At 43.8% G+C, this 10672-nt stretch overlaps 1 protein-coding gene across 2 annotated transcripts; it reads right to left on the reverse strand.

The window, feature by feature from the left end:
- Window positions 1-2719: 2719 nt before the first annotated feature.
- On the reverse strand, window positions 2720-10141 carry LOC125520915 (uncharacterized protein slr1919). Of its 2 annotated transcripts, none has more exons than XM_048685958.1 (13): window positions 9858-10141; window positions 9108-9351; window positions 8962-9003; window positions 8570-8641; window positions 7991-8126; window positions 7690-7847; window positions 6893-6971; window positions 6364-6518; window positions 5891-6052; window positions 4954-5103; window positions 4214-4474; window positions 3499-3768; window positions 2720-3123 (listed from the first exon to the last, which is right to left on the reverse strand). In XM_048685958.1, exons 1-13 carry the CDS (start codon window positions 10016-10018, stop codon window positions 2887-2889), a joined length of 2127 nt encoding a protein of 708 aa, XP_048541915.1. In that variant the 5' UTR covers window positions 10019-10141; the 3' UTR covers window positions 2720-2886. The 2 variants fall into 2 exon arrangements, with proteins under 2 accessions (XP_048541915.1, XP_048541914.1); XM_048685957.1 differs by having other exon boundaries at window positions 6364-6524.
- Window positions 10142-10672: the final 531 nt, after the last annotated feature.

The raw sequence follows: 10672 nt of genomic DNA on the forward strand, positions 1-10672 counted from the left end.
TAAGACTAAAGCCGCTGTCTAAGCAACAAACTATCGCTACATCTATCCAGTTGATGAAGGGGCGCAAATAGTCTGGGCCTAATACCAAACAGACATCGTAGCCAAGCCTAAGATCTAAGACCTGAGACCCCAACCTAGCCACTTGCCGGGTCTGGGACACACACTGGTCCGGCGTGCTCTCAGAGGCCGCCGCCGCCAACTGCCACCGCTCCATCTTCAGAACTGTACGGATGCATCAACCTTGCTCGGTCCAACTATCATTGACGCCACCATGGCGCCCAACGGCACCTCCTCCCTGCGTGCAAACAGCTGTACACGTCGCGGTCACCACTGATACACCTCAACACCATGCTGCCACGTACCACCAGCCGACATAGCTTGAAGCCCTTGAAGGATCTGTCGTGCGTAGCACCTGCCGACCAGGCATGACCAAGCGTAGCACCTGTCGGTCAGGCATGACTTGACATCTCCACCGAAGCTCCGTGCAAGACGAAGCCGCTCCACCTCCTGCCTCTGACTTCCAACGCTGCTCCATAAAACGACGCTCCCAAGAGAGAAATGACACCGCAGTGCCACCATCGTCCGATCTGGAACACCAGATCCTAGGGTTTCCCCCGGAGCAATACGAGTGGGTCGACAGAAGTCACATGACGATGCATTCATCAAGGTAACGACGTGGAACACCACCATCGCCCGCCGTCGGCTCGGTTTTCACCGGCAACTACGTCTTCCCGACTCGCAACTGGTGCCAGATGATGGATCCCGAGATCCGAACACCCAGCCTCAGGCCGACCACCTCTGACGGAAGAGATGACCACCACCGCTGGCTGCACCGGTCAGAACAGATCTGATCGGAGGTGCCGCCGACGAGACCACCAGGCCCTCCACGCCGCCGTCGCCGATCTAAAGACAGCATGCACGCTGCCGCGGCCAAGCCGGCCGCCGCCAACCGCAGCCGCCGCCGCCGCCGCCCGAAGGGCCATCCGCAGCACCAGCAGCCTTGGCTCGCCGCGCCAAGCCGTCGCCGTCCGAGGACGGGCCGGCCTCCGCCGCCTGCCGCCGCCTGCCGCCATCCGCCGTGCCGCAGATCCCAGATCGGTCGCGCCATCACACGCCTTGGGGTCCGCCCCACCCCAGAGACGTGCGAGAAAGGAGATCCCCCGCCACCGCCGTCGGCCCCCGGGCTTAGCCCGGCGGCGTCTTCCGGCGGCGGCGGAGGGAGGGGAGGAGGGAGTTTGCGGCGGCGGTGGCTAGGTTTTTGACCGCCCGAGTCGCCCTAGGGGGAGGGCGACGCGGGGCGAGGGCCTGTACTTTCTCTTGAGCTATCTTCTCCTACAACCTACAAATGGCATACGGTTTCATGCTCAAACATAGATGCAACAATGTGTTGAACTTGTTGAAAAATATGACAAGAGTGTTCACTTATTCATTAATGGTGGCACCAGTTCTTCACTTGGTCCAAACAACTCACTCACCGGCTGCAACTCTCAAGGACTGTACTCCAACGCCAACGGCTTGTGAGAGATTTTTCTGACCAATTGGACGGACGCTTCACGTGATCGGTACTGTTCCACGATGCACCTCAGATACTTTGAAACTAGTTTGATCATTCCCGGAGACTGAGGCAAGGTTGGACCTCCGCAAAATTCACGCCTCTCCCCTAACGTGCGACTAGGAGAGAAGCGACGTGGGAGGAATTATGTGCTTCCCAAGCGTCGAGGAAGAAATCATGGAGGCAAGCAAGCTAGACCAATGAAGAAGACATAGCTTTGGTTTTGACATGGGAAGATGTCTCACGTGATAGTACACCGCACAATACATGCAACCTAAAACCACTTAGTGACTGTCATTTGTGACCATAATTTGTGGAGCCTTTTTTTCTTTCAGGAAGCACGTGAAAATGCAGCTCTCTACAATAAGCCGTGTAGAGCCAAAAAATGCCCGTGCGCTGCAAAAACTGGAACATAGTACTAAGTGCTGTAACTAGTGTGTAGGTGATCAAAAACTAATACTCCCTCCGTTCTAGAATACAAGGTGCACATGTTTTTCGAGATAAACTTTAACCATCAATTAGACCAATGATACTCCCTAACTTCAGCAAGAACCATGTCTTCATCAACTATTCTTTCACCACAACATATGTGGTAGCATACCTCCTTTCAATTATACAGCTTGAGAAATGTGCGAAAATTGCAATACGCCCTGCAATCAAATATGATCTCCCCTCTCAGTTTTACACACTGCTTCACCCTGCATACGACGAAACTAACAAGCAGATATCTCCTTTGCCTGACAACGCACTCTGATCAGGTTCAAATACGCAGAAAAATCGCATGGCAACCAATTGGTTGGATGGTGGTACTACCCCAAGCCTACCAAGAATCAAACCTTAGGCTTTGTTGTCTCATTAACATATGTTCCCGTAGATTGAGGGGAAAAAGGAATTATGCACACTTTCACTTTCCCATGAATCCTACTAAGAAGTTGAACTCTCTTGTAACATTTCTGGAATTTGCATACAACTCAAAAAATATTTTCACTTAACGCCAGCGTAACTAAACCCAACTACCACAAAGAATGCAAGTTCTAGAAGCATGAGGATGTTTGTGCAATATTAAATACTACTCCCTCCGTCCCATAATATAAGAACGTTTTTGACACTAGTAACGTTCTTATATTATGGGACGGAGGGAGTACCTCTGTTCCTAAATATAAGAAGTTTTGGCAGTTTAAACTTAACCAACGAGACATCGTATATATAGAAACAGAGGGTGTAGTAAATAGGACAACAAACGCTTGCAGCTTTTGGAGAATGAGAGAGATTAGCACTGAACACAACATTCCGAAAACAGCTAGCAGGCTGAGCATTTCCGTTCTTCATTTTACCTACCTCCACTGCTTGTCCAAGTAGTTGAGATATTTTGACATACAAATCCAGCATGTTTCTGGAACCTTGTCATGGGAATAGTTCACCAAGGCTAGGAATACATCAAGAATGAATCTTCGAGATTCAGGTTTCAGGGCGACACGGATTAGCATTGCGGTCCAGGCATTTGGGGCCAAACTGATTGCTTGACGGAATGATTGAACACCATTAACCAACCTTCTGATCATTCTACTTCTCTACAAGTTCAAAAGAAGAAACCTTCAGTACATACACACTTAGGCACTATAGCATGTAACACAGTGCTGATATGAAATGCCACTAAAGACCAACTCATGTAGTAGCTCATAGAATCATCATCCTTTTTTTTTCTCTGATTAAACAGACCAACTGTTTTTGGGGATTTGGGAAACAGACACCTAACGCAATTCTGGGATGATTCCGAGGGATGCAATGATGATGCAGCAGCCATGCATCTAGTACTGGAGTGTAAATTTGTGAAAAACAGTTAAGCAGTACGACCAGTTTCATGCAATCTAAAATGGGTGTTTTCAGCACAGAGTACACTGATGTAAGCGATTAGAAATGAGAAATCGTGACAAGCATTGACTAACCTCTGGATTTAGCTCGCCTGTATTTCCCTCTTCCTCAAATATACCTGGAAATGTTGTTTCTTGTAAGAATGCATCAGAAGCCTTCACAATGTCCTGGATAAGGAAAACACGAACCCTCCAGCCTTTCCTCGATAAAATGAAATGAAAAAGGTCTTCTGTAGCTGAAACAACCGAATGCATATCAAATGATCTCCAGTCAGAACTGCTGGCAGTATTCTCTTCTCCAGGTTTCTTTGAAGATTCTGACGACTGTTGAGATATAGCTGCAATCTGCATATTGAAGGATAGTAGGGATCAAATGTAGTAACAGAAGCTAGAAAGATAAAGAACACCAAAGGGTCAGCTGCCACATAAATTCATGACAATGATAGCAACTCAACACTATGGTACATTTCTATTAGTCCTATGTCAGCTGATGTATGATGACCACCGCTAAAATTTGTATAAACTGTTACAGCACTGGATGCATTCAAATCCTTTCGGGTCTTACCATAATAGCTATTAACATTTCCTAGTAAACAAGGGTAACAAGGGACTTCTTATTCATGCTCATGAAGAGATGGGGGCAAAAATCAGAACTAGAGCCATGGTGCTGCAGCCATAGCAGACATGACAATATTCTTACCAAGTTATAAAATATTAAGACTTGAGAGTGCATTGCAAACAGTTCCAACAAGAAAGGAAACAGAAACAAAAACAACTAAGAACTACATACCAGCCGCTCCAGTCGATTCCATCTGATGGATCCATCATCACGTATCAGAAGCTCCCTCAATATTTTCCTCATATCAGGGCTGGGGTCTGCAAGGAGCCTCCCAATGACAAATGGGTAAGCGCTCTCAATAACTTTGAAATCAGGATCCAGTGCTTTTGCAGTCCCTTCTAAAGAACCAAGTGCTCTTATCACCAGTGCATAATCAGGAGGAAGAGAGAAATTAAAATCATACATGACGTCATACAGATGGTTCATTACCCCCTGTAAGAGAAGCAAATAGCGATTTAGAATGTACCAACTCATCCAGGTTAGGAAACTACGAATTGAAGGGCCAAATGAAGGCGGCAGCAATACACAAGACTGGAGAATGTGACAGAGACCCCAGTGACCGAACAGTGTGTATGTTAGAACCATGAGCAGCTAATTACTTACACAATGTTGGAACCTCAGGAGTGTAGAGAGAAGAAAATGTCATTGCTCCATTAATTTTTTTAATATCATGTCTACTACACTTTTCGAGATGCATCAGAAAATTTTCATTCTAAGCATAGCTTGACTGTGGTTATTACTAAAGCATTCATGTTATTTTAGCTGTTTGTTCAGTTCAGTTAAGGGCTATATAGCACATGTGCACTCCTAGGTCTCAACTATGATTAAGGTGTCCATTGATTTCGACGTTGCACGACAGAATACAAATTATCATAACAGAATATATACTGGAAAGAAGAACACTAACTAACCTGAAAATCATTTGATTGCCTCCTTCCATCACCAAAGGCAACCCTCAATGCAGTTGCAACTGCATGTAGGTCTGTTCCCTCAGGGACAAATCCGAGTGAATGGAAGTCGTTCGCCAAGCCCAATGGGTCACGGTTAACATAGTGCACAAGCTGAAACAAGTGAACTCAGTTCCCATTAAGTTCTACTTCATATTTGAATAAAGTAACACGAATGAAACCAACAAAGGCCATATAAACTCATAATAAAACATGTGTGCACTTTTTTTAAACCACTCATACCTGCTTATATGGTAGTGCACATGTACTAAAACACACCAAGACCATTTAGTATATTATAATTTGATCCAAGTCACATAACTAGCTTAAACTTTTCACATGAGTGAGTACATGTGTATTGCTTTGCTTCTCAGTTCTATATTACTTGGCAGATACAGAACTCTTACTTTTTACTAACTTAAATTTCAAGCAAATTTCATATATATACTAAGTTGTGATAATTGTGAAACGATAAGATTGTTTAGTCGACTATCTCTTGGCAAAGCTCCAGACTTGACTTCCTACTCGACATTTAGCATAGGAAATGACATTACCAATGTAAATCTATCCTAAAATTAACTCTTCTCCAATCTTTGAAAACCATAAACTAAAGCCTAAACCCAATAGGTTCGAAATATAATACTCCCTCCGTCCCAAAATAAGTGTCTCAACTTTGTACTAACTTTAGTACAAAATTGTACTAAGTTTAAGACGCTTATTTTGGGACGGAGGGAGTAGTACAGAAAACAGGATAACAGGTTTAGCCACATATCATCTAAGTTCGAAATATATCTAGTTTTGCCATTAACAAGAATGACACTCTTTATAAAGATGTTCCAGGTGAATGCACAAAAACCAAACAAGCAACAAACATACTTGCATGTAAAAAGATGAAGCTTACCATCTGTATGAGTCCCACTCGATAGTGTCTTGGAATATCACCCATCATACCAAAGTCAAAATAAGCAAGAGACCCGTCTTCAGTTGCCACCAGATTACCTGGATGGGGATCTGCATGGAAAAACCCATCTTCGAGAAGTTGTCTCAACGAGCAATAGAGACCCTATAAAGTTCACCCAAAAACATCAGCATACAAAATAAGAACACAACAACCCAATGAAACTAACCACATGACTTGCAAAGATAATGAATAAGTATGGTGAAAAGAGCGAAAGAATCATACAGAAGATAGTCCAACTTTGGCAGCTAACCGAAATACTATACAAACAATTCAATTATTTACAATCTTACACGAATCATAAAAAGAAAGGTAACTAGTCAACACAATATCAATAGTATGTATGTAGCTATGTCTGTGTCCAGTCAAAAGAAATGTCGGTAAAGAATTCTGGTTAAGGAGCACTGTAAGTTTACCTCATCAATCATCTTTTTCCTGTTCAGATTGGCTTTGCTGATGCGCTCAGCATCGGTCAGCTTGATCCCGTCAATCCATTCCAGTGCTAGTATAGATTTACGTGTATAAGTCCAGTAGACCTTTGGGACCTTGATACTGGTCCTGCCTTCACCACCTGAACCTGACAAGAAAACAAGATGATGACTTCACAGAGTTGCATATGTCAATTAATGCAGATGGAGTTCGCAGCCAAAAAGATGTTTGATGTTGAGAAATCTGAATATTTACTGTGTCCAGATTGGACTCAAGTGAGGGTAAGATGCCCTGCTCTATTATCTACTTAACAACTCAGATAACCTGTTCCATTACCAGCTTAAGTACTCAATTCAATACCTACTTATAGTTAGGGTGCCGGTACCTTCTAGCTTGCTAACTTCTAGCTGACATAGTACTGATGCCTAATTCCTTCTGTTGTAATCCCCATGCCAATGATATGTATATAGAGGTTACTGACAATCACAAATTGAATAGATAAGATGTCAAACTCACCATGAGAATATAGGATTGCAAATCTTTCAGCATTCTTCCCTTCTAAAACATAATCAATCTCATCAAACATGTGTCTAACCTGTTGAAACAAAAGGTGCACTCCGAATTAACTATAACGCACCGCATATCAAAGTCTAACCAACTGGACTAGAACCCAGGTTGGCTCAACCTCTCCAAAAAGAATTGCCAAAGTGCCTGCCCAAAGGATTCGGATAAATACAACTTTCTTGGTGACTAGCTGCCCATGTCATTCCCTTGATAACATTTACAGGAAACATATATCATATACTTATTGTTTATGATTTAGAAAGCAATACAGAAAGCATCACAATAATAAACTACCCAAGGTAAGTCACTTGGATGTAAATTACCACGAAGAAAACCATAACAAGTTGCTAAAACATTCAAGGCCATCATACATGCTTAAGGGAGAAAAAATCATAATATAATCCTAAAAGTTTTATAGTTCGGCAGTTCTTAGTATGATATACAGATAATCCAAAGACAATCCACCATAAATGTGTGCTGAGAAAAAACCATATGTGAATTTTATCCGACACATTGAAGTGGCAGAATTCAAAGCAAGAAACACTACAAAACACTGTGAATTTTATACAACACATTGAAGTGAACAGAATCCATCGAGAGACAAACACTATAAAACACTATATTTAATATGTATGAAAGTAATCTGAAAAAACAACTTGGACAAAATTATATTACTCAGGAAAGATAAGAATGAAGAAAATATAACGGCCAAGGGTCAAGATCAGAGCTAAAAAGATGTGAAAACTCACAATTTCATTAACAGCTACCAATAAATCTTTGCGGGCCTTAGCAAATCGTTTTAGCTGTCCTCCAATCATATTGAATAGAAGTGCATCTAGGGTCAGCAAGGGTGCCATTCCAGGCCTCTGAACTTTGATTGCAACAAGCTCTCCAGAGTGTAGATGAGCTGCATGACTTGAAATATCAAAGGGATGCATTTCAATTTGGAGAACTCAGGTCTGAAATATATGCTAAAGGAAGCAAAATAAAATAAATGAGAACAAAGATGATCATACAAAAATAGCCAAATCCTAATCAGATACAACTAACCTTTGTATACTTGCCCCAGTGATGCTGCTGCAATTGGCTCTGGGCTGATATCAGCAAATAGATCAGACATTCGAGAGCCCAGTTCAGACTCGATGGTCCTGATTGCTTTACGAGTAGGAAATGGTGGTATTTGATCCTAATGAGATTGTTGTCAGCAAGCACAGTGAAATAAAATCGTCAATAAATAAAAGAAAGAAGAGTAAAATATAGTACTCCCTCCGATCCAAATTAATTGTCGCAGCTTTAGTGTAACTTTGTACTAAAGTTGTACTAAAGCTGCGACAATAAATATGGATCGGAGGGAGTACAACAAGTTCTCAGCTTTCAGATTCTGAATTTAGTGCTGTTAATTACAGAAAATCTCATTGGGTTATTGCCATTTTAGGATCAATACTTTTCAGTGGCCATATATTGATGCCTTGATTCCAGAACCTTATCTCCTTCTCTAATCCCTGACCTTTTCATTCCAGTGCAAAAATATAATATCCTTAAAAGCTTGGCATAGAAAGCCATATCACTACAATAGTGTTGGTTTTCGATCAAGTAAGTGAAACTATGTAAAGCACGATAAGATGATACCTGCAGCTTCGAGAGCTCTTGACAATATGCGCTGGGCAATATATCAGGGCGCGTGCTCAATGCCTGTCCAAGCTGCATGGTGTGGAAGGATAAGGAAACGATTACTTTACGAACTCCCAACCGTGGCCAGGGAAAAGGATTACACTATAAATCTCACAAGTTCACCAGTATACCAAATCCATATGAGCACTTTAAATGTTGATGTAACTAAACCATTGTTGTGCTAATTGCAGAGGTTCTGGTAGTCATAGTAACAAATTGCACATTTTAGACACTTTTTCAGTATTCACAATATGCAAAAGGTAAACAGCAGCAATAATATAACAAAGTAATGCCTCACTGTAGAGATCTCCCATTCTTTATCATTTTTTACAGACATTGTTCTGGCCTACCTTGATGTAAAAAGGCCCCAAGCGTATCAAGGTCTCCCGGAACTGAAATGGGGAAAATGACAACCACACAAGACACTCAGTTCCTCCACAAATAGAACAAGTAGGTAACAGGAATGAAGGAAGGAACGCAGGACAAAGAAAAATACCTTCTCAGCTCGTTTATGCACGTCACTGAGCAATAAATGCCAAACAGTAAGCTTCACAACATGATAAGAGATAGTTGCTGCCCTGTACAGTGCAAGGAACGGACCGAAGCCACGGTCAGCAAAGAGTGTGTGGGAACTTGATCCCAAGATTCTTCTAAACTGTGTTTCCAGCGACTCCTTTCTGATCTTTGCATACTCTGATGACGGTCTCCCACCATGCACACTTGTGAATGCACTTGAGTAGCTGCAAAACAGGAAACGACTGGCTTAAGAGTCATGTCTCTAGAGTCCAGCCAGACAACACCAGAACTATTTAACCTGCGGTCGGAGTGAAACCGCTATTTTTTTTCCCCTTGAACTAGCTATTTTTTGTTCAGGTGGTAACTCAACTTGCCACCAAACGGAATAGATAAGTTAGCATTGAGTTAACCGAATTGATTTAATTGGAATTGAGAACCTCCAGACTACAGTGAGGTTCAGAAAGCCTGTGGAGAACAAAGTTTATACATCAATTGAGTTATGGACACAGGGCATAACTGGGCGCAGCTCTCCATGCGTGTCAATTTCTAACTACAGTATGCAGGAAAAACGCCAGAGCTGACAAAGGGGGTTACTTGATAGACAAAGGAACAAATAGATAGCAAGCGTATTCCTCTATGCCTAGGTACATTATTACGCATGTTGCCACTTTGCGGGGGTTCCTGCGGGGGCATCTAGATTCCAAATGGAGCAGAAAAAAAATGCGATTACCTCCGAACAGATGGCGCGGCGGAGAGGGACCGCAGGGAGAGGTCGGCGGCGGCGGCGGAGTGGAGGGGGCGGAGGAGGAGGAGGGGGCCGTGGAGGTGGCGGCGGCGGCCGAGGTCGGCGCCGCGGGCGAGGAGGAGGAGCCGCGAGGTGGGGCCCGCCATGGCCGGGATCTCATCAGCTACATGCAGCTCCGGCTTCCCACCGAGCAGAGAAGAGAGGGAGAAAAGGGGGCAGGGGGAGAGCGTTGCTTGGGAAAGAGGAGAGGGAGGAGACGGCGCCACGTGACCGGACCACAGGGGCGTGCTGGCGCTTTGCTTCGTTCCTTGCTCGGTGCTGGGCCGCTTACTCCCTCGCAGCCGAACCTGGCCTACTGGGCCGTGCCGCCAGCCCAATAGCCCGCGTTCCCGGCACGTGACGATCCAGCACGGCCCACGGCTAAGTGGCGATACCAACTAATCAGCAGGTACTCTTTCAGTTTTCTCAACAACAACAGAAAATAAAGCAAGTACCCCTTCAGGAGCCCGCAAGGGTCACTTTTGGGGAGAAAAGAGCACGGCGCTTGACGCGCTCTCAGCCGCTGCCATGTGCTGCGCTTTGGACACTCCCTTTGGATTTTGTTCTCCTTATTTTTTACGCATTTTTGACTTTTATATGGATATTTTTTTGGTTTTTTCGGCTTTTTGCTTTTTCCTAGTTTTTCTTAGGTTATGGAACAAAAAATCGATTTTTTCCATGGAAAAATGCCTTTTTTTTCTTTCGCCAGAGGCACCGATTTACTTCCCGTGGAGGCATTGCTTCCTCGAGAGAACAATCAA

The sequence above is a fragment of the Triticum urartu genome, chromosome 7 (genome assembly GCF_003073215.2).
Source record: "Triticum urartu cultivar G1812 chromosome 7, Tu2.1, whole genome shotgun sequence".
Classification (NCBI taxonomy): Eukaryota; Viridiplantae; Streptophyta; class Magnoliopsida; order Poales; family Poaceae; genus Triticum; species Triticum urartu.

Bases quoted from the DNA above. Each gene is read 5' to 3' on its own strand.
- LOC125520915 (XM_048685957.1), bottom strand. From the start codon at position 10,018: ATGGCGGGCCCCACCTCGCGGCTCCTCCTCCTCGCCCGCGGCGCCGAC. The intron at 6,525-6,892 runs GTGAGTTTGACA...TTTTCTTGTCAG, and splicing joins TGCAATCCTATATTCTCATG to GTTCAGGTGGTGAAGGCAGG. The intron at 4,475-4,953 runs GTTAGTTAGTGT...CTTCTCTTACAG, and splicing joins GGCAATCAAATGATTTTCAG to GGGGTAATGAACCATCTGTA.